The sequence below is a fragment of the Leiobunum rupestre genome, chromosome 2 (assembly GCF_980474605.1).
Source record: "Leiobunum rupestre chromosome 2, qqLeiRupe1.1.hap1, whole genome shotgun sequence".
Classification (NCBI taxonomy): Eukaryota; Metazoa; Arthropoda; class Arachnida; order Opiliones; family Sclerosomatidae; genus Leiobunum; species Leiobunum rupestre.
The window spans coordinates 13,736,257-13,760,841 of record NC_143385.1 but is presented as its reverse complement, the minus strand read 5'-3'; the positions used below and the strand labels follow the sequence as shown (position 1 = coordinate 13,760,841).

Genomic DNA, 24,585 nt, shown 5'->3' with positions numbered 1-24,585 from the left:
GTCACCAAAATAAGCGGTTATTCTGTCTTGTGTGGTAAATAAAATTAGGGCGCATTACCCAAATCCTGAAAATGTCTATACTCCTGATAAAAAAGCTTTAGATGAGTAACATTTGAAAAATTGGTATTCCAAAATTTTAATTAAAAATTAGATTAGCAATGTTGTACCATTTGTTTTCCAAAAATCAGAAAAATTACTGAATTTGGAGTTTATCTCCCTGGTCCTAATAAGCTGTTCTCTTTCAGGGAAAGCCCGGTGTTTCTGCTATATTTTTCCTATTGGTTAAATCAGCAGAATAGGTGGGAACATTTCCTTCACTTTACAAACTACTTGTATTGATAACGTCAGATCCATCATTTCTTTAGTGTGTTTGTTACTTTTAGGTATTTATACAGGAACGATGGTCCACCTTGATGTTGCTTTGGAAAATCTTTTTTCTTTTCATTCTATACACATGTAAAACTATAAATTTAGGTCTAATAAATGTCCAGAATAATTTATTCATATTTAATAGAAGTCAAGTAGGTTGCTTTAGAAGTTTGAACAACGATGTCGAGAGTATCTAGCACATTAGTGAAATTATATTCTTAAAAATCAGTTAAAGCCTGCTTTCACTTGGTCTGCCAAAAAAAACCCCATTAAAACAGATTTAAAATGAACAAAAAATGGCGGAGAGAAGTGGGATTAAGGTAAAACCTAATGTTGCTGATCTTTGTTTGAAACATTAACAATCGCCAAGCCTACTCGAAAAACCCATTTTCAATAATTTACCATCAGCGAAGTCATAGTAAGTTTTCTATAAAAAAATCTAAACTTTCGAAACCCTGCCAAGTAAAATCATATTTACAGGTGTAAAAGTGAACAATTTTTACGCATATCAAAATACAGGGCCAATTATCCCAATAACTCAAATGCGTCTTAGCTAGGAATTTGAAAGTTTCAGGATGCGTAGAACGTGCCGCGGGACACTTGACAACGGAAATTTACGTGACTTTGAACCAAGTCTTCAAGGTCATTAAAAAATTTATCGAGACCCATTAAAGATACAAAGTTTGTTTCAATTAGAAACGTGTTTCCCGTCACATTTTAGGACTAAATAGCTTTGTGCCCACCTAATTTGACCAAAACCAAGTCGAGTGATTTTAGACAAAATCCGGTAGGTTGTGATGAAAATATTATTGTACCAGAGACCAGATTAAAGGGCTAATAACTCGAAAAGTTATTATGTTAGAGTAGGTGCCACGGTGGTTTCTTTTCGCTTGTTCTGGGATTTCGGAGTAGGGTAAGAAGAGTAACCCCATGACGTCATTTTACTTCGATTCTGTGGTGGCGCCACTGGCTAATAGTTTGAGTCGAGGCATGGCCAACTTCGCGCGCTCACTACGCTCGCACCAGGCGGCCTACCCAAAAGATCAAAAATAGCGAAATTCGTTCTTGGCCGCTACGGAGGCGCTGGAGCCACCTCCGGACCTAACTATTAGCATAGAATCGAATGGAACGATTATGGTTTTTCGTTCTTTTAAAGGGATCCATCACTCACAACAGGGGGAGGCATAGGGGTACCATAAAATCCAGACTTGCAGTGTGCTTCAAAACCAGTTTTTTGTGACCCCTATGCCTTCCCCTGTTGTGAGGGATCCCTTTAAGTAATTTATTGAAAACTATTCGATATATTCGTCGATGTCAGAGGTAGAATAAACCTTTTTCCATGATTTACAACACTTTTCAAAATTTTCTAATTCATTTTTCCCGCCGAGATCGACTATTTCCAAAAGTTCCACCGCTCAGGCGCCAGTGAAAATCACATGTTTAGAATGGAATGTAAACTAACCGACATGTGGAATTTTTCATCAAACGTTTTGGTTTGGATTTTAAACTATTTGATGGCAAGTAGATAAACAATTAAACTGCTATTTAAAGTGATGCAACTAAAATTTTAGTGAATGAGCATAAAAAATACTTTTAATATTTTTATGAAATAATTTGTTTGACGTTAAAATTAATAATTGCATTTTTTCATTAAATTTTAGAGACATATAGTTGGAATAATAGTAATAATGAACGAAAACATGAATGAACATTGGTAAAAAAGTATGAATACTGGTAGAATGAATGCTGGTAAATATGATTATATGAATACTCCTAGATATGAATGAACACTGGTAGATATGAAAGAATCCTGGAAAACAATGAAGTATCACTGGTGTATGGTGATCAAAGTATGAAAATCCATAATGAAAATTAAAGACCTTTACATTTTCAGAAGTTTTCTCGATTGAGGTTTGTAAACTAGTTCCTTTACTTTCTCAAATCAAATTGTCCTAGTTATGTTATCAACTACGGGTGGTATTTTTTTGTCACAGATAAATTTGGCAGATATCGAGGCATGAGGGAGATTAAAATTGCAATGCAAAATTGGACACCTGGTAAGTTTCGGCAACATGGAGATTCAATATTTTCGCTAATTTCTAGGTGATTCTCGAAAATAAGGAAGTGCTGCCTCAATGAAACATTACAAAATCCTTATTTGGGTAACTTATACCTCCTCTGTCGGATGTTTTAATGAAGTCTAAAAGTGTTGAATTTGAGAAGGGTCCTGAAATGCACTCGAGACACAAACTACAAAATTCAGCTTGCTCCATTTTCTGTACCACAAAACCATCTACGTAAGCCAAACTTGCCAATTTTAAAGTGGTTCGTTGCGTGTCAGGCTCTGTACTCAACACATTTGGTATCATATAAGTTGGATACTGTATAGCCGCTCTACTCTAGAAGGTTGGGTAACGTGCCTTCGGAGGCCTTAGAGCGAACTATACAATAACTATCCTATTATAATAAGATACTAATATTTCTTAGATATTCCCACCAAGGGAAGAGAATGCAACCTGGCAGCCACTGGGGGAAAACTACAACTGACTAGCATGCTAGCTGGGAGTTAACCACTCCCATAGTAGTTTCTGACTGCTACTAACCACTGACTCTACAGCTCTGCCTCTATGCTCTTAAAAGCCCTATCTCTCCCTCTGCTACCTCATTTTATACCAACTCCCACACTGGTGCCACCACCTGCACCCTTGGGAGTTAGGCCTAATAAGATAAGGGTTTGCCTGTTTGGCCTACTAGCAATATGACTGCCACAGACCAGGTTGGCTACAACTGTGGGAATACCGTAGGTATTGCCGTTTTTTCCAGCGTTCGTAATTTAAGACCTTTACGGTAATCTGTTTCACAAAAATGTAAACTACATACAACGCTCAATTCTGATCTGTCATTTATTTGAAAATTATCCCAAGATATATTTTCTAGCCACATGCCTCTCAACGCCCCATCAGAAGGAAACTCGTGGAAAGAAACTCCAGGTGTTTTGCCTTTTACAGATAGGGAACGCAACTCAAAGGCATTTTTGGGCAATTTATACAAAAATTATTGATATGTAACAACTTTAAATAATAATTGAAAAATGAATTAAATATCTTTTTACATAAATCTAATATCCTTCAGCATTAAGTAATTATCAAGAATTTCCCGCCGCGAAAATTGTTTTAAAAGACAACAAATCTAAAATCCAACAAGGCTTAACTATTCATACAAACTATTTAAAAATTACCTAAGTAATGAAGTATTTGAGGGGTTATTTATGGAAATTGAACTTTTAAGTTATAACCTAAGTATAAAATAAATACAATTTTCTGATATTTAAATAATTTCCAGTTAGGGATGCACCGATATGGGTACAGCCGATATATCGGCCGATATTAACAAAGTTACCTATCACAATATTATGCTTTTTTGTTTACTCTCGTAAAAAAAACCACTTATGATTCCTGACCGTTTTGGACGCGAATAATTATTTCCTACAACAGCGATCAAAAAGAAACACTAGATTGTTTTATTTGTTTACACTCTTAACCCCCTGTCAAAAAAATGGTATGATCTAACGTGAGATCATGCACCGAAGGAATCAAAGGTCGTTTTTACTTTTTAAGATAAGAAATAGACTAAAGCCGAGTGTTGTGGAAGAACTGGCCTTTTTAAAAGGAAATGTAAGGTTGTGGCTATAAATGTTTTCCATTAATTAGTTAGTTGAGTATCGCCTTTTTTTAAAGTTTTTCCTGAAAATATTTTTCTAATACCAGAAGTATCGGCTAATATCGGCCTCGCTTAAGCCGATATTGGCCGATACCGATATTTGAAAAATTAGCCGATATATCGGTTACCGATATATCGGTGCATCCCCATTTCCAGTACTATGTATTCATTATGGTCAAGTTTCGCGCCATAGAAAACCTTGGAGGAATAAAACAAGTATACAGGAGTTGCAGAGAGCTGCGAAATCAGTTTCATCAGTGACCGTGAACTCGCGCAAGACGGAGGGGTTCAAACGCGACTAGCGCCAACTGCATATGGAATTTGGCAGCTATTTATAGCATTGTTTTCGCGTCGTCTGGTTTCGCACGGAAGTCTCGATAATAATGAAATACTCAATTATAAAGGAGCATAACTATTCCAAAATAGGTAAGTATTTAATTCATTTTATAAATTTATATTCTTTAGATTTATTTATTTCGTTTTTTAAAGGATGTATTCAATCCACAATATTGATTGTAAAGCCCAAGAAAAATGAACAACCTAAATCAGTCTCAGACCAAGTTGTTCCAGAATCTTTCTTCCTTGAAAATTTTGATACGCTATTTGAAAAAGCAAAGAAAAAGATGAATTCAGTTGTTTTATTAGCGTCAAGTCCTCAATTTAAAGTATAGTGTTGTACTGTTTTTTAGGTTTTTTAAATTATTTTGTTTAATGTCATAATTGTATTTTTTAGCAATGTGTAGGAAAAATATTGGAGGACAAAACAAAAATTCAATTCAGTTCAAAATGTTTGGAGTATCTGAAGATGTTTCATCAGAAGAATGTTAAAGATTGTACAAGTTACATGACTTGTGTATTAGATTTGATGTTGAATCACAACTTTGTGGAGTCACTTTCAGATTCTTTCCTAAGCATTCAGGTATAAACAAAGGAACAAATTTTCATCACTAATGTTATATTTCCACTAATTTTTTAAATTGTTTAATTTAGGAATTTTTAATATTAAATGAAAAAGAGAAATATCAAATATGTCAGTGTTTTTTGATGAAGGTTTGATCAGAATGGTTTCAGATTTATGTAACAAAAATCCCAAAACATCTACGCTCACTACTACTAAACCTCCCAAATTAATGACAAAAGAAGCTGAAGTTGCTAAAGAAAGAAACCAAGTTCACCATATTGGTGGTTACATAATTCATCAATTAACAAAGCGCTATGGGAAAATATGTGATGGACTAATAAGCAGCTGTGTTATAAAAAAGGACTGTTTAGGTGAAATTAAAAACTATCAGAATTGGACAAACATGCAGAACAGAAAAAGGCTAGTTTTCTTAAGTGAACCAGGATTTTTTCTATTTTGGGAAATAAACAATGTTGCAAAAAAATATTATGATGGAGAATGTTCGATGTTTGAGCGTGAAAGAGTTCAGAAAGTACTCAATGCACTACAAAATAATAAAACTGTTAATGATTTGTGGGTGAAATCTTGGGGAGGTGACAACTTAGAAAGCAGGGAGAAAGTATTAATAGTAGCATGCACAATTTTTGCTCATGTTTTAACAGCTGGTTATGTTAACTGGTTAAAAATAAAATATCAAACTGCAAAAAAATCCCAATTATCTTCAACTAGTCTACGAAAGTGCCTCAAAAGTACAAAAGCGTGTAAAAAATGCAAGAAAGATGAACCAAAATCAAAAAGGAAACGTATCACTAAAAAAGGTTTTATTTATTCAAATTGAAGTACGTGACAACATGTGTACCTGTATATATTTTTTTTAAATTCTTAAGAAACTGTGATATTTAATTTAATTTAAGGCTTATGTGTGATATTTGCTATTATCCTAAAAACATATGTTACTTCCCAGAATCTTAAAAAACTTGTGATATTTTAAATGACACTTGATCAAAACTGAAATGTTTTAATAAAAACCATAAAGAAACCATTTGCTGATGGCTTGATGTCATTGATTTAAAGAGGAAGCAGCCTGCGTCGATTTTGAATTTTATCTTGTTTTGATTTTGCAACTGTATTGCCTTTAATCGAGTTAAATACTAATTTTCCCACTGATTTGAGTTTGCACACATTTTGTTTATAATGGAAAACTGTTGGATTGTCATTGGATCCCGTTGCTGCCCTATGCTTACCAAAATATCTTTCAAGTGGATCTTGAGAAAATCTTTCAGTGAAAACAAAATTGGCACCCTTTTGTAGAAGAAATGGTACAATTTCTATAACAGAAAGAGCTAGAAGAGAAAAGTAAAAAATTAACCGTATTCAATAAATCGTTGGCTTGGTTTAATCTAGGAGCAACAACCCTCCAAGGTTTAATAAAGTAGTAACTCTAATGTAATCGTAATGAGAGTTACGACTTTATTAAACCAAGCCATCAAAATGGTAATATATTTTTAATACAAGCACCTACTGGTTATTTTAAAACCATCTCGGGTTTCTTTGCTTAGTAACATTTTGCCTTTATCAAACCCCTCTTCCACTTCCATATCTTCAACTTCTTTTTCCCATCCCTCAAGATACCCCAGAAATTCTTCTCGAAGCCACTAACAAAATAAAAATACATAAATACGATTAACAATAGAAAAAATTAAAAATTTTACTTTTAAACGCCAGTCGTCAACATTTCGGTAAGGATTCAAATCGCAGTTTTGCTTATATTTCCCCTCTGTCAAGTTTCTTGTATTCATTAGGTCAAAGAAACGATTAAACATTTGAATGAATGTGACCGTCTCGGATGCCGCCTCTCCTAGTAAACTGCTCATGGCATTTGCAACGCTGGAACTCAACACCTGCATTACAAAATCTTAAAATAACGAAATATGTTTACACAAACTTCACTTATACCTGTACTGCATAGTTTACTTTCATTCGAGAAAATGAATTTACATGTATGTGGTCCCATTTTAATTTATGCGCAAGCCTCAGGTTAGACTCCGAATCTTTTTCAAAAGTTAGCCGAAAGTGATCCCATAATATATGCTTTCCATTTTTCATCAGGAGTCTTGTATTTTTCTCATTACCACTATTCTCAACATTATTACGTCCAGTTTTCATAAGATGTGAAGGGTCTGATATAAAATAGATGGGGTTTCCTTTACTAAAAATATTTTTGGTCTTATATGGAACCCCAGCTTCAACACTATCCGGCTCTCTACCAGCAAACATCTTCATTAGCTTCTGATTGACCCCTGCCTTGTCACACACAATTACTAAAACTTTGAAGCCTGCCATTTGCAAATTTTCAATCGCTTCCAATATGATGCTTGCAAGTTCTTCGGCAGTCATTTTGTGGCAAGGGAAGAAAGCATAGGGATATTTGAAGCTTGTTGTCAGCCCCCTTACCATTAACTGTAAAATATGAGAAGCTAGTGGCATGTCTTCAATATTGTCCCCTTTTAAAGAACCTTCCAGATCTTTTAAAGCATTATTGGCTTCATTGAGTTCAACAAATCCTACTATGTCACCGGTACTTGGGTTTGATACTATATCCTGCTGTACAGTTATTTCGTCAACAATGATCGAAATGTACTTTTCATGGTCTTGTGCCTGATCAATATTTGCTTCCCTTCTCATCTCTATCAATGTTTTCTCAGAAAATCCACTTTCAGATCGTAAATGTTTGGAGTAGTCATATAAAGTCCTCCGTGATGGTAAGGAAAACACTTTTCGTAAATTTTCGTACGTGCTTGCGGATTTGCTCTTAAGGTAAAGAGCCCATTTAACAATGGCTGGATGCCACTTTTGAGGACGATTTCCATTACTTTTAGTTAGTCGAAGTTGTTCATTGAGAATAAATTTTCGAAAAGAATCTGGGTTAATGGTTTTATCATTATCTACAGCTTTTTTCAACTCATCACCAAGCATTTTTAAAAATAAACTTCTGCACTTTTCTTTGCAATTGTATCGATTTTCTCTTCAGAGCAGAATTCTTTTTCTTGAGAGCTGCAAATTTCAGTCTGGTTTGATCTTCATTTAAATACTTGAACTTGGATTTATTAATGTTAATTCCATTTTTCCTACCCTTTATTTTTTTCTTAAGAGTTTGATGGAACGCAGAGCAGCATTTACACTTCTTTTTAGACCACTTGAAAAATCGCTCACACTTTCTAGATCGAAGACTGTCGGAATTCCTGCAGTAAAATGCTGCAGAATGCTTTACATGCTTCATGTCTTCTTCTTTAACACCCCAACAAACATTAAACTTTTCAAAATGACTCAAACATTCAAGAACATCAGTGAAATTCTTTACATGAGAGAAACTTAAATTCAAATTAACTTCAAAGTTAAAGACAAAAAACTTCACTGCTTTCGATTGTAAAATTTTTACTAGCTTTGTCTCAAATTCACTTTCTTTTTGTAAGAAAGTCAAATTTTCATCTACCAAAATAGACCAATGGAAAGTTTCAGTGTAGTTTTTGTTATAATCCAAAGCATGATTGAGAATATTCTCAAAAGGTATTTCCAGAGTTTCATTTTGGTCGAGGGGAATTAAATTTTCTTGAATACCATTATTATATTTCTCCTCCTGCAATTAAACCAACCAAGAAAGGTTTCTCTTATGAGGGGTTTAATAATTATAATATTGTAAAAAGTATATAAAAGTATACTTACATGAATAATATGTGTAATATTTCCAGAGCTAAATGTTTCGTCATTAAGTGGTTCACAAATGGGATTGAGTGAGATGACACACTGTTCATTTTCATTTTGTTCTTTAGAGTAAGTAGTTCGAGACCTGTTAATGTGTAATACTTTTGGAGAAACTGGATTCAATTCTGGATGGTAAGTATACTAGAAAACAGTGGATATCAGAAATACATATAGATTATTTTAAATTAAAAAACTCACATCTTGAATGGGATCTGGGCATTCATCACTTGGTCCTTTACCATTTAAAAAATGTAGGTAACAGACATAATGGTGTCGTTTGACAGTATTTTCAGTTATTGTTTCCCTATTAATAGATTGAATCCATCTTTGCAATTTAAATTGATTGTTACTTTTTTTTGGTAAAGCATAGAACTTAACATTTGTCATATGTGGTTTTCTCCGAGCTCTTGTATCGCTACGACATTTGTTATAGCAACCATGGGCCAATAAAAGATTTCATCTAAGACATGACTTCTCATGAAAAAGCGTTCAATTAGAAAAACGGGTACTCGTGGCGTCATCTATCGGTTCCATTAAACCAAAACGGAAGTACGTCTCCTTTTAGATCAAATCACGTGACTACTTTCGGAAAGGGGGGGGGGAGGATTTTTTGATATTTGAAAACACGTGGAATCCCAAGCCTTAGCCTTTGGTGGAATGTAGCTGTGGGAAATCAAAATGTTTAGACTCAACACTTATATGACTCTAGGAATTGAACCTCCCCCTCTTGTTATTTTATCTGGTGAGTACTAATAAAATTGTTCCTTTTATTCCAATTGACTTGCTAAACAAAACAAATTTATTTTGTTTTAGATTCAGATTCTGATCATATTTTGGATGCACGTGAGCCAATTGTAAAGTGGTACGTATGTTAACATGGACTATTAATCTGGTGATCCACGTTTCTTTATATTTAACTTTTCTTAGTGAAAATACTCCACCCAAGAAAAAGACAAAGAAAGAACGGATAGGAAAAAAAGCTAAATGAGATAAAATTGTGGATGTAGAGAACTATGATAGAATGTTTTCTTGCGTTTTTAATTTCGCTATTGGTGCAATAACAACAGCTTTAAATGAAATGGATCTCCCCGAATCTAATGCAATGGTGATGAATTGGGCATTGCTATTAAACAATAACAAAACTATTGCATGTTTAAAAAATATCTTAAAAGAAGCTTTAACAAAGACACCTGAAGAAAAATACGTTGCTGTTACAGAAAGCATTAAATCAAATGAAAGCTACTTGAATATTATTATAGCCACAATGTCACATATAACTGTAAGTTAAGGTTATCTTTAAATACACCAGTACAGATTAAGATAAACTTAATTTTTTAATTTTACTACCAACAGGAACCACCAATATCAAAGTTCCTAAAAACAAGGGCGGTCCATTTCTTGCTTCTACACATTTTTGAAAGGAGTTTAAGGTACAGCAAAGAGTCAGCTACACCAGTACCACCAAATCAAAAAGGAACATATGAAGGTGCCCTTTTTTATGTAGTGGGAACCCTTCTAAGGACACTTCAAAAGTCACCGGAAGGCGCTTTAATTGTGAAACAAATGACCTGTGATAAGGACGATGAAAAATGTGTTGATATTCCTATTAAAAACTGGACCGCAATGCAAGACCGTGGAGCCCTAATATATTCCACTAAGGAAACCTACAATTTCTTTAATAATATTTATGGTATAATTTGTGAATCATTTTGTCAAACTAAAAAGCAAGAACTAGACAGAAAAGCCAAAGTCAACAGTGCAATCTTTAATGACCCTAAAATTCAAATTTATTGGAAACAAGTTTGCGATTCTTGTAATATCACAAATGAAGGAAGAATTAGATTGTTTTCCAAACTGATCAATCAATTCATTAATACAGTAGCTAATGGCCATTTTAGAAATGAAAAAGATGCTTTAAAAGAAGAACAACGCTTGAAAAACAATAAATCAAAGGCCAAGAAAGCTCTAAGAAAACAACTAAGTGAAATAAGCAACTGTGTTGCATAAAAAGGAAGTTAAAAAATAGTCAAGTCTTTCATTTTAAAAAACCAATTTTTAATAAATGGATTCATTATTTAAAATTTTTGCATTTATTTTTAGCGGCAATTTCTTCCAATTGCTTTAATATTAATGTTGCCTTTCTTTATTGCTCTTAATTTTGGACCATTATTGCACAATTGTTGGTATGTAGGATGCTGTCCAGAACCACAAGCCTGTCTATGTCTGCTGAATTCATTCTCCAATGGGTCCTGGTTAAAGTTTGCGGACAAGACAAACTTTGCACCCTTGGACAGCAAGAATGGAATTACTTCTACCATGGCCTTGGCTATAAAAAAAATATTAATAATCAGGAAGCTTAATTCCGTAAAGTTAAACATTTTTACTAGTTAGTTTCAGCCCTTGAAGAGTTTCCGAACTTAGTAGCATCTTTTTTTGTTCTTCGCTCTTGTAAAGTTCACCATTAGTGTTTAATCTTTGGCGTATATCAACTTCCCAATCATTTAAGTATTTTAAAAATTCATCTTTTAGCCACTGTAAGAAATCAAAAAATTAATCACATGTAATTGGATATAATTTTTCTATTATTAGATTTACCTTTAATCTTCTGTCATTCGGAGTTGTATAAGGGTTCAGCCATGTATTTCTGCTATGGTATCCTTCCTTAAGGTTGCTGACGTTCAAACAATCAAACCACCTATTGAAAGTTCTTAAGAAAAGTGTGGTTTCAGAGACTGACTCTCCAAATTCCTCTTCAATAGCATTCGCAACAGAACCACTGAGGACCTGGGTTGCCAATTTTACTTTCATTTTTGCTTGTATCTGGGGATAGACATGGTCATCAGTTAACTTGTACGCTTTTCTTAAAGTTGCTCTTCCCCGTTCAAGGATGTACAAGTTGATGATGGTTGTCCAAACTAAATTTTGTCCATTTTTAAACATTAATCTGAACTGACAACCATCACGACTGTTAAGCAGACAGTTTCGCGTAGTTTTTATTAGGTGGGGAGGATCAAAGATGAAGTATAAATATCTTTCTTCATCCAACGCATGAATATTTATACATCGATAGCAAAATTCTTGTTCACCGTGGTTCTTTGTGAAGACTTTTCTATTCGTTGATGCCCCATCACCAATGACAGTTAACATTTTGAAGCCTTTTAGCTCCAAAAGAGCAATACACCGCCATACCAAAAAATGGAGTTCATCAGCTGATAAGGCATTTGTTGGAAAATGAGCTAATGCAAATTTGATGTTAGTTGTACATCCTCGAACCATAAACACTAAACAATGAGTTGCTATTGGTTTAGCTTTGTTGTCAAATAGCTCTTTCTCAACTTCTGCCATTTTATCAAATGGGTCCCGGACATTCGTATAACCAATTAAGTCACCAGTTTTTTTGCTATAAATTAAATCCTCTTTGATTTTCATCTCATCTATGAGCAAAGAGAAGTATTTCTGGTGGTTTTCAAGGGTATTTAACTTGATTTCTTCCGCAAGTTTTACAAACATACTGGGTTGAAAACTTGGTTTTCGACCTTCATCACTTGTGTGGCGTAGCAATGTATTATAATTCGGTAAATGCAGAATTCCTGAAGTTTCTAGGGATTTGTACAAACCTGGTGATTTGTGGTACATATAAAGGCACCACTGTACCACTAGTGGATGCCATCTCCTTTGCTTTTTACTATCTAGTCGACTCATTTTTAACTGAGTTCTTAAAAAATGTTTTGGGAAATACACTTCTCCACCTAGTCCTTTTCCGAGTACATCTCCTAACCATTCTTCCCCCTTTGGACTGACCGTCTGACCAATCTTCATTATGAGTTTACTAATTTTTTTCTCCCGTCTAATGAGTTTTCTCTTTAGCTTAATTTCTTTGCATTTACTACTTTTCAGTTGTCGGATGATTTCCGACTGGGTGAGGCTTTTGAAAGAAGAGCTTTTCTGTTTGTCTTTTTTTCTTCTATAGATCTCGCCACGGACGTAGCTTCTTAACTTCATGCAACTGCCACATCTCTTCATTTGCGATACTAGTAGTTATCCAGCAAAATTTGCCATTTGGCACTACTTTTTCCTTAAAAATTTCTATGTACAAATCTTCAATATTACCTTCACATATATGAAGGGAAGAGACTTGTTCCAAAAATTTTGTGAAATCTTCTTGACAAGATAGTTTTTTTTTAGATTAGTTAGTAGAATATGGTCTGTGACAGTTTCATTTAATATTTGTAGCGATAAATCTAACTCGGGACTTATAATAACTGAAATTGTAACCCCTCCAGTAGAATAGTTGATTCTAGAAACTCTTAAGCCCTCTTTAAATTCAGCAATTGCCCACTCTCTCGGCAAAATATATGAAGAAAACATATCCATGATTTTATTGTGAGACGAATAGAAATTCCAAGCATTTGGACTTTTGGTTTGATGAGTTTTCTCAACTGACCTTTCAGCATTACCATTTATTTCAATGGCAGATTCGGTAGCTTCAGTAATAATATTGTTAGTTTCTTCAACCACGGTACTGAGTGATTTAGATATTTCCAATTTATCTTGAAGAATGACTGGCTTAATTAGCACAGACCAGAAATTGGTGTTTCTTGTGCTTTAAATACGCTCGAAAGTGGCATATCCGGGGTCATCAAAGTTAAAATTGGTGTGATTGTAAGAGGTAATGATGCCATGTTTGTACGGTCATTTAAGATTGGAGTGGATTCTATATTATTATACCAAAAAGTACCTTCAGTTGTCACATCAGTTACTTCACTTGAAACAGATTCTGGTGTTGCGGGAGTAGATAACATTTTCACAGAAGTTGAGACTGTTGTCATAGCAGTAGCTGAAGTCTTCAATAGTGAAGGTTTTAATGTAGGAGTTGAAGCTTCCAGGAGCAATTCTCTTGGCTTAGTTGTCTTCAACAGTGAAACTTGTGGTTTCACAATGGTCAGAATGGGACCTTCAGTTGTCACATGAGTAACTTCGCTTGAAATAGAATCAGGAGTTGCGGGAGAAGATAAAATTTGCGCAGAAGTTGAGGCTGTCATCATGGAAGTAGCTGAAGTCTTCGATAGCGAGGGCTTTATTGTAGAAGTTGAAGCTTCCAGGAGCGATTCTTGTGGCTTCAGCAGTGACACTTGTGGTTTCATAATTGTCAGAATGGGACCTTAGAGAAGCACATTATATAAAGCAGCTACAACTTAGGTTGTTACTTGGTAAAGAAAAAACATACCTGGAGCTGTAATTTTCGGTTTTAACCATTCTTGGCTTTGAAAAAAGTCATCGTTCAAGTGTTTAGAGCAGATGTAAGTTTGATATTTAACCGAATTTACATTAAAACCAGGCTTAAATTTGGATAGCCACTCCGCCCATTGTTTACATAACGTAGGCTTAGATTTAAACTTTGGGAACGCTATGAACGTGACACCTTTCATATGGGGTTTATGAGAATACCTACTATCGCTATTGCAATTTGGAAATGCGCAATGCTTACAAGTAACCATTTTAAATACTAGTGAAAATCACCTAAACAATGAACACTTTCAACGGTCAAGTTAGCGCCATTACTGGAAAAAAACATTTCAAACAACTATCCACAGATGGCGCTACAGTTAACCGGAAAAGATTGCCGGAAACTTGATCTAAATTCCTGTTCACGCCCCATTTCCTACCCCTCTCACATAAGAAGATCGTTTTTCTAGGTAGATGAATATTTTGTAGGCACAAGCTTAGGAGAGTCATGTCCTAGATGAAATCTTTTATTGGCCCATGTAGCAACAAATACGAGTCATTTTGCTAAAAGGCGCGAAGAATTTAGAAATGTTTCAAAACAAACCAGACGACGCGAGAACAATGCTATAAATAGCTGCCAAATTCCGTATGCAGTTGGCGCTAGTCGCGTTTGAACCCCTCCGTCTTGCGCGAGTTCACGGTCACTGACGAAACTGATTTCGCAGCTCTCCGCAACTCCTGTATACTTGTTTTATTCCTCCAAGAGAAAACCATGTTATTTATATCGTAAAATTAGCCGACTTTAAGGTCCGGAAGTAGCGCTACCGACGGCCGTCGAAGACACTAAAAACCAAACTTTTATTTCGCGCCAATACATGGATTTGAAATTCTTTGGGTAGGCCGCCTGGTACGAGCGTAGTGAGCGCGCGAAGTTGGCCATGGTCGAGGTAAAAATGATTTTATAAAATCGCTGGCTGTGGCCTGTTAGCATATGTAACATAATTACTCATAAGTATGCCACTGTACCTTTATTCCATACAAATATCTTCACTAACGGTTTGTTTCACCACGAACCAGTAAAAAGGTGGACTACGTTAGATTTTAACCTTTTTATTCATCCTAGTAATTTTGGGAGTCACACTATTGACCACTAACATATGTATTTAAGCCAATGGTCAACCTCTAAATTGAGAAGAAATTTTTTGCATTGGAATTTTAGTCAGCCCACAAATTCTTAATCCAAGATGTAGCTATATTGAAATTTATAAACTCGCTCGGTTTGTGTTGATGAAGTTAAATAATGAGTAGTTTAGAAAAAAAAATGGTTTGGGAAAATGACCCATACGGTTCGGTTCAGTGATCACTTTCCGAAAATGGAACAAGTCGTCGAAGTGGGATATTCCACCAGCGTTTTTAATTACTAAGCCTTAAAGTGTTAGGCCTAGGCTCAAAAGAATCTGCAAACTTGGAGATGCTCCAGAAAAGCTCAACCTGAATTTCAACTCTTTTTTCAATAAACCTGCTTCCTTTATTTGACATAGCAAATTTATTTTAGAACCGGAGTCTCCGAAAACTTTATTAATTGCATTAACAGCACTTGACAGTATATTGTAGTTCATTTTAGCTCCTAAGCCTTGGTTGTTCAAACCGGTTGGTTTACTAAAATCAAGGAGGATAGGAAGGGAGGCGATGTAGGAGGGTTGAACGCGCCTCCATCCTTGTAAGAAGCTTAGCGCGCGCTCGGCGGGAAATTTCGGAAAAATGGCGGCAAGATTGCGGCCGCTATGCTAAGTGTTGCCGCCATTTTTCCGAAATTTTCCCGCCGAGTTCGCGCTAAACTTCTTACAAGGATGCTGGCGCGTTCATCCCTCCTAATTCGCCTCCTTGCTAAAATAATGGCCGTCAGTTTATCAGAAGTAGAGCTAATTGAGCGATGGCATAATCAGCATTTGAGATTCGATGACGTCAAATATTACGTAGGGTACGGATGACGCAATATCTGTGAAACAAACCATTAGTGAAGTAATAGAGCTAGTGGCATACTTATGAGTAATTATGTTACATATGCTGTTAGGCTGTTTAGCAGATAAATTCTGGATAGCAGACTACAAAATCCGATTTACTCTCTTTACACCTCCTTTTCAGAAGGAGTAAATAGAGTATCCCTAAAATCCTGGAACAAACGAATAGTTTATGGAGTAGAATAATTCTCAGCCCTGGAAAAAGACTATATACGCTTCGCTACCATAGAAATCTCATAGGTAACTAGAATGCTGCCGTGTAACTGGCAAATGGGCCAAACGCCGTGGCAGACGATAGCCAGATCTCAGCCAATCAGAGCTCAAAGAGTGGTTCTGCCAAGAATTTAATGTCACCAGAGAGAATGACGTCACCTATCTCCCGCTATAGTAGCGGATCCAAGCAGGATTATTATCCTCCTTGGCGGAACCACTCTACGGCCTCTCATTGGCTGAAGGTTCAAGGCGAACTGGCGTCAAGCTCGGCCTTAGGCGGCAGCATTCTAGTTCCCTATGAGATTTCTATGTTCGCTACATACTCGTTTGGTCATGTTAGGTGCTATTTGTACTAAAACCAAAATCGACAGACATTTTAATTATAGACGTAGAACTGTCGCCAAATTATCCTTTAGTAAAGTTTAAATGGGTGGTTCAGAACGAGAGCGCCACCGATAATGAGTTTAGTTTTCCTTATTATACTTGGTAAATATACATTTTATATAAATTTCCATTGAAATTATCCACAGATAATAAAGCGTAGAATAGATTTCCTCATACTAGAAAGGTTGATAGTAATTTTTTCATCTATTTTATAAAAGTTGATTTATTTAAAGCTCTTATGCGTAGAGTAAAGTAGAACTCATAAAGAGAGGTAGAAACCCTTAGACGAGTGTACAGCTGGCTGATAAATAATTTTTTTTAATGGTCCTTCAAAAGTCGCTTGATGACTTAGGCCTAAGGTGGTGCCATGAACTTGCTATAATAGCTTTTTTACCTTGCTATAACAGTCATGTTATCGTGCTATAATAGTCATGTTATCGTGCTATAATAGTCATGTTATCGTGCTATAATAGTCATGTTATCGTGCTATAATAGTCATGTTATCGTGCTATAATAGTCATGTTATCGTGCTATAATAGTCATGTTATCGTGCTATAATAGTCATGTTATCTCACTATAAGAGTTATGTTATCTCGCTTAGAGTGTTGTATTTTTTCTGGATTCCATCAAATATTGGGCTAAAGTTCCTGTACTATTAGAGTGGTTATGATTTCCAAGGCTAAAATGAGGTTCTAATCTTTGATTTTCTATATAGAGGAAATGCTAAAGAGGATATGGAAACGATGCAGTTGGGCGACGATAAACCGCAATTCTCAAACAAATTTCAATGCAGCAAATGCAATTTTTCAACGGCATGGCAGCATACTCTTCGATTGCACGATGTAATTCATTACAAGGCGGACCTCTTCAAATGCCAAATATGCGATTTTTCTACCGAATTCAAGACTGCTCTTATGAACCACAAACGCGCACACACCACAATGACTACACCCTTGAGAACAAAGTCCAACTCGAACGGTAAACCAGAGAACCACCTTCATGAGAGCATACTTCCCAAAGAGTATCAATGTAAAAAGTGTACTTTCACAACTACCGACAAACTGACACTGATTGGTCACAAAACTGTTTCCCATTCGCACAAACAACAACTCAAATGCAATCGATGTAAATTTAAAACCACGAAAAAATACATTTTTAAAGTCCATAAGAGAACATGTACGTGGACTCGGTCCAATTTAAATATCAATGACTCGAACAATTTAGCAAGTCATTCAATTAGTCAACCAAGGCTGACCAGCTCCAAAATCGTTGAACCAAGTCCCTCGTCTACCGCTGACACACGTAATGAAGTTAACAGGGACTGCGAACCAAAACCCACCAAATACGCTATTTTAAAATGTAAAGAATGTGGGTTTATAGCTGCTTGCAGAAGTCGGTTAATTATGCACCAAATGGTCACATGTACGTCCAAAAAGCTAGTGCTTGACGAGGAAGATTACTCCTGGCACCAGGACAAATATAAGTCACAGGGAAATAATTTCGAATGTCCGGAGTGCGAATACAAAGGTGTCGACTTGATGAAACATCGCATAAGCCACTTCCTTAAACATTCGTGCGAGTGTTTCGAATGCGTGCCTCAAACATCAGGTACCAGTCTTCCTCTTAACATGCAGCAAAAGCACAACGCGGAATCACGGCGGTTTATTGCGGTGGTAGACTTAACCTTGAGTAACGATGTCAGAGATTCAACCAATAGCCGCGACTTAACAGATTCAATTGAAAACGATGACGTTATGAATCCTTCTGGGTACGATGAAGTAATAGATTTAAGCAGTGATAGTGAAGATATTCACTCAACAAGCGACACTGACGATGCAAATCAATCCAAGAATAAGGTGAACCCCGAGTTTGTAAGGTCCACCTCCGATACCACCGACACCGACTGGGACGCAACCACTCGCAATTTCCTAATAGTTCCAACCGTAACAAAATACAATTTAGAACAACAAGCAACCGTTGACAATGACGAGGTTGAAGTTTCAGAACTACAAGTAAATAAGAGCAGGGACGAAAGTGAGGATTTAGATACTCCGCGAAAAAGTTATAGCGACCTAGACTCAAGCAAGATCAGCGAAATAATAGATCTGACAAAGGGTGACTATGTTACTGTTGGAAAAATGAACCGCCACGAAACACATTTAATTTATCGAAAACCCCATTTTAAAGGAACGCGAGTCTACTGCAGATTTTGCTTTCATTCAACTTCAAGCGTTCATAGTATGGTAAAACACGAACGTACGCACATCACCATAAAAGATGTTATGGGAAATTTCAAAACTAACAACGAACTGACTCGCGTCGATGGTTACTGCGTTGACAATAAAAGAACTCCCGCTAAAACTAATAGTAAAAGTCTTGCTTGTAATTCTGAGAATTCCCTCACAAATCGCTTCCATAACCAAGCTAGAAACTACTTTATACGCGAAAAACCTCTTCAGCCGCAACGCTACAACCTTAGCGCGGCTTACAATCAGATATTGAAACCACACTTGAAAGCTCATTTCGGTAAAATGAAAAACTCGCGACATGGTCTCAATAAAGGCAGAACTCGTGTTTTCTCGCGGTCATTGTTTTGCAGACGATGCCTGGTTCACTTGAGGTCGCGATGGGAGTTTGAACTTCACGAATCGATTCACAAACGTTGCGTTGTAGAAATACCCAAGTTAACAGACGAAGACATTTTGCCCCACATTAATTTCGGGTGTCATACATCTATCAATTCGAATTGTACCATTCGGCTGGAAAGATTAACCCAAAACGAAATTATCTTTTACACGTCGGAAAGTGCCAATGGCGTTAACAATAATAATTATTGTGATTATATTTATTATTCGCCTAAGGACCAAAAACACCGCCGTTAATTATTACTTCCGGTACTGTCGGAAATTAAGAAAGGCCCCCAAATTTACAGGAACCGACTATTTTAAAAAATAAACTTACGTCTATAGGCCCTTCAATAAAACATCTTCAAGGAAATCGCCAAGAAGTAATTTGTCCGGGAGCCAGGACCAGCAAGTTACTGTTTATATAGTGCTTGTTGAAATAATGGAAACTTTTCACTTGTACGGTATGCAACAAGTGTTTCCTTTAAACCAGGTAGCTTTTTTAACATATAAAGGCTTAACAGAAGCAACGTTTGGTTTGCAGGTGAATAGTTTCTATCATTTCAACAAGCTCCAAATAATAATAACTTGCAGTTCCGGACTCTCGGATATATTACTTCTTGGTGATTTCCTTAAAGTTGTTTTATTGAAGCGCCTATTACGTGTCTAGTTGAAATATTTTAATGCTCTGCTAATTTCATCGTCCATACCATGAAGGTTAGCCGAAACCGCGACCGAGTCTTGTAATAAACTTTTAACACAATTGTGCACGAGAAAATTATCGTTGTAACTCTTTTAGATTTATAATAAACCAAAGTTTTTGTTTTACTAATAAAACCTGAAGATAATATTTTTATCCGAATTTTCGTATTCTACCAAGGATTCTATATTTTTAGAAGGATAGGAAGTGATGGCGCTTTCGCGCCGGGAAGAAAACGCGTGACTGCGCAGTAGCTCCTTCCAAAAATTACCCAGCCAAGGTCAAATATCGCTACCGTGAAGGTGCCAAAGCCCATTTCGCCGTTGAGCGATTTGGCCTTGGGGGTGAGTAAAAGCGGTAAAAGTTACGTCACTCTTTTGTAAAACCCCACGCTCTTCCCGCCAGGCCGTTTATACAGGGGAACCTAGTCACTTCCTATACTTCTAAAAATATAGAATCCTTGATTCTACTCAGGTCTGCCGAGAGCGAGCCCGGGTTCCGGTAAAATTCGAGTTCCGGGCCCTTAGAAAGCCGTTACTACTGGAGATTGCGATCAGTCTTGGAAATAACACACGTCCACTGGTCCAAAACCAGTTTATTAATTGCTTGGACCAGTTTTTTAATTAAAATACTGGGGGTCACTGGTCCGTAGGACCAGTTTAATAATTCACTTTTTTTATGGTCATTGAGGCAGTTTAAAAATTCAAGCTTTCTTCCAATTTCTACTCTGACTTTTTTCTTTCTAACACAATAAACGTCACACTAGAGAGTCTAGACTAACTTGTAAGATGAAGGGCTTAAGAAGTTACCAGCAACCTTTAGTAGACAGTGGTATTAAGTTACAATGAATAATGAAGTAAAACACCACGCGGCCCGATTCACGATGCGCGCCTTCTCAAATTATAAACATTTATATGGTTTCTAGAGTCTAGACATATCCACATTTCACATTCCATGAAAAATAATTTACAATGGGACCAATAGAAAAAAACATGGTAAGGGTCACTGGTCCTAAGGACCAGTTTATTTTTGTAGACAATAGGGGTCACTAATCCAAAGGACTAGTTTTAAAAAATTCCTTGTTTCCAAGACTGATTGCGATACTATTTCGTGGAGAAACCCGGGTAAAGTATACCTCGATAGCTCAAACCCGGGCTCCCGGGATGCTCGGGCCCCGGTTATTTGTACCGGCTTTCTCCCCCCCCCCCCGTCTCTTGTCAGGCCTGCTTCTACATTAATTATATTTTTAATCATTTAAGTTTAACAGGAAACATTTACCACGACCAATTCACTGCTTTTCGATAGTATAGTAATATAGTACTAGCTTAGTAGGTGTCTGTTACCAGAAATTAATATTATCCCACTCAGATTTACCTTGCGATAAACCACTAAATTCTATTGTAAGCTCCAGTTTATTTTGCAACCCGCCTCGTTTTAGTACAGTAAGCACTAAAAATATCATTCGTTTTTCATACCTTTTAACCCTTTGTTTAAACTAGGAGCAACAAACACAAGGAGAACGCAGTTAGCCTTTAAACACGCTAAGGCAGTGTTGTGTACAAATTTCATTGAACGAACCTTTATGCTGAACGTTTCACGGGCAGGAGGGAAGACAATTTCCGATTTTTCCCCTTCCGACTGCAGTAGGTGCTAAAGCATCTAACCTAGGAGCAACAAACACAACACCCCATAAAAGGAGAATGCAACCCGTCAAAAGTCATAGATTTTCTTGTGTACGTTTTTCATTGGCTAGACGTTTTAGCGCCTGCTGCCGTCGGAAGGGGAAAATTCGGAAATTGTCTCCCCCCCCGCCCGTTAAACGTTCAGCGTAAAGGCTCGTGACGCTCGTCCAATGAAATTCGTACACAACCCTTCGTTAGCGTGTTTAAAGGCTAGCTGCATTCTCCTTGTGTTTGTTGCTCCTAGATCTAACCAACGAAAATTGTACACAAGAAAATTGACGACTTTTGACGGGTTGCGTACTCCTTGTGTTAGCAGTGCGCTGTTTGTTGCCCCGAAGTTTAAATATATTTAAATATTTCGCACTAGAGTTGTAAGTCGGAAAATTACCGAGGCCTTTTTTCCAGAAAATTTGCTGTCTTTTTCCGAAAAAAAAAAGGTTTTAATTCTATGATTAGCCTAATATTGTTCGCAAATTTAAATTTCGTGGCATTTTCGCTTCATTTTGTGGAATCCAAAGGCAAAACTAAACCTCTAAACTAGGCTAGAATAAAAACCCATAAATAGTAATATACAGTGTGTCCAATAAAAATGAACCAGGGCGAATATCTCAAAATCTGTTTTAGGTACGATTTGGAAATTTTCAAGTCGTATACAAGATGTAGGGGGAAACCTACTGCGAAAATGTCGATGACCTTGAACCATGTCTTCAAGGTCAACCTAAAACTAACTCGAGAACCGTAAGGGTTAGAAAGTTGGTTCCAATTAGAAACGTGTTCCACGGACTTTCTCAGTACAAATAGCTTTGACATGATCGGATTGGACCAATAGGAAGTCGAGAAATGCTAGATGAAAAACAAGAAGGTCGTTAAGTTAATAACGTGTCGAAAGCGATGTTCGGGAGCTGATAACTCTAAAGATACTCGTGTTAGAGTACTGAAATTTGCTACACATCATCAGGATTGATGATCTTTAGTTTACAAATTTCAATGACCTTAAGCCATGTCTTCAAGGTCATCCAAAAGCTAACGCGGCCACCTGAATTAAAAGGCTTTAAAATTCGCTCGATGACCTAGGCCTAGGGTGGTGCCTAGGGTATTAGCCTAGCTGATTATTATTATTATTATTAACCGTAAGTGTTGGGAAACATGCCGCTGCTAAGCGCGCATTTATCCCATTACAAAAATAAACTTCGAATGAATATTACGCTTAGCGTAAAATAAAATGACATTTGAAAATATTTTTAAATGTTGTTGTCATGACGACCACCATAATAAGTTTGTCTAGCAAATTTCGATGTAACACGAATTGGTTTTCGAGTTATGTGCGTTTTCTTTCAAATTTCATTTTAACGACCTTTGTGATTTTGAAAAACAGTTCCTCCACTTCATATTGGTTAAATTCAATCGAATCAAAGCTACTTAGACCTACAATGTGACGTAGAGCCCTTTTCTAATTGGAACCAACTTTCTAACACTTACGGTTCTCGCGTTAGTGTTTGGATGACCTTGAAGACATGATTCAAGGTCATTGAAATTTATAAACTAAAGATCCTCAATCGCGATGAGGATGTGTAGCGAATTTCAGTACTCTAACACGAGTATCTTTAGAGTTATCAGCTCCCGAACCTCGCTTTCGACACGTTATCAACTTAACGACCTTCTTGTGTTTCATCTAGCATTTCTCGGCTTACTATTGGGCAAATGCGATCAGCTCCAAGCTATTTGTACTAAGTAAGTCACGTGGAACACGTTTATAATTGGAACCAACTTTCTAACACTTTCGGTTCTCGAGTTAGTTTTTAGTTGACCTTGAAGACATGGTTCAAGGTCATCGATGGTTTCGCAGTAGGTTTCCCCCTACATCTGGTATACGACTTGAAAATTGTAAAATCGTACCTAAAACAGATTTTGAAATATTCGCCCAGGTTCATTTTTTAGTGGACATCCTGTATGTTTCAATTTCTTATTTTTCCGATTTTGCCGCATTAAATTTTTCCGGAAAATTAACAACACTATTTCGCATTGTTCTTCATTTTTACGCGGATTAGTACTGCTCTTGTATAAGCGGCATAATTTGCATTACGCCTACAGCCGAGAACCAGAACCTCTCACTAGACAGTGTGCTTGAGCAAGGTTGTGGCTCTTATTAGTTCTCATTTATAGGCGTTAAGTTGATTTGGGAGAGCTATATTTGTAGACTGAAATACAAATTACTTTTCCGTAACGACTTTTTAATAAAACTTTTTAACCCTAACGAAAATTTACAAATTTTTAAAACGATGTTTCTAACGTAACTGTCATCTCGAGAAATTTCAAATGTGAAAATATTTTCACGTGCTTGCCCGCGATCAAATCTAAACTTTATACATTTATATTTGTATTTTTGTTTTAATTTTATATTATTATTATTCCGATAGTTTTAATATTTTACAACTGTCTTTTTCCGAAAAAAAAAAGGTTTTAATTCTATGATTATCCTAATATTGTTCGCAAATTTAAATTTCGCGGCATTTTCGCTTCATTTTGTGGAATCCAAAGGCCAAACTAAACCTCTAAACTAGGCTAGAATAAAAACCCTTAAAGAGATAGTGCCAACTCAGATTTATTTTAAAATTTTGTTCTTTGGCTTACACGTTGTGCTAGATTTTTAAGTCCTGAATCCGAATATATATACATATTAGCACTTTCAATTAGTATTTAGTTAAAATTATAATGTAAAATAATGGTATTTCAATAGCCGCGTCAAAACTTTAAAGATTGTTGACGTCATGAATTTGGTCGATGTCGGCGCGCTCGAGCGGCGGGGAATTTCCAGTAGTCTTTTTCTACTATCGCGTAGAGGATTTTGTAAGCGCGTTTTTTTGACTTTCTTCTCGCGGACCACGCGGTTCGAGATTCTCGAATCACGACTTCACGAGCCGGCTACGTGTAAAAATATTATTTTCAAAGTAGAAATTGAAGAAAAAATCGATAACAAGGTATT

General features: G+C 36.3%; 2 protein-coding genes across 6 annotated transcripts; both read left to right on the top strand.

The window, feature by feature from the left end:
• The first annotated feature begins 836 nt into the window (after nucleotides 1-836).
• On the top strand, nucleotides 837-20,051 carry LOC149956169 (uncharacterized). Of its 5 annotated transcripts, XR_016478463.1 has the most exons (5): nucleotides 837-2,091; nucleotides 2,147-2,280; nucleotides 2,364-2,426; nucleotides 3,307-4,515; nucleotides 4,579-4,679. XR_016478463.1 is itself a non-coding variant. In XM_090165405.1 (4 exons), exon 4 carries the CDS (start codon nucleotides 17,331-17,333, stop codon nucleotides 19,476-19,478), a length of 2,148 nt encoding a protein of 715 aa, XP_090021531.1. In that variant the 5' UTR covers nucleotides 1,659-2,091; nucleotides 2,147-2,280; nucleotides 2,364-2,426; nucleotides 17,312-17,330; the 3' UTR covers nucleotides 19,479-20,051. The 5 variants fall into 5 exon arrangements, 4 of the variants coding, with proteins under 4 accessions (XP_090021531.1, XP_090021528.1, XP_090021529.1 ...); XM_090165405.1 differs by lacking the exons at nucleotides 3,307-4,515; nucleotides 4,579-4,679 and adding an exon at nucleotides 17,312-20,051 and having other exon boundaries at nucleotides 1,659-2,091; XM_090165402.1 differs by lacking the exons at nucleotides 837-2,091; nucleotides 2,147-2,280; nucleotides 2,364-2,426; nucleotides 3,307-4,515; nucleotides 4,579-4,679 and adding exons at nucleotides 2,475-2,666; nucleotides 17,312-20,051.
• LOC149956170 (uncharacterized) lies at nucleotides 9,133-10,759 on the top strand. Its single transcript, XM_090165248.1, has 4 exons — nucleotides 9,133-9,494; nucleotides 9,566-9,614; nucleotides 9,680-10,031; nucleotides 10,106-10,759. Exons 3-4 carry the CDS (start codon nucleotides 9,774-9,776, stop codon nucleotides 10,757-10,759), a joined length of 912 nt encoding a protein of 303 aa, XP_090021374.1. The 5' UTR covers nucleotides 9,133-9,494; nucleotides 9,566-9,614; nucleotides 9,680-9,773.
• Nucleotides 20,052-24,585: the final 4,534 nt, after the last annotated feature.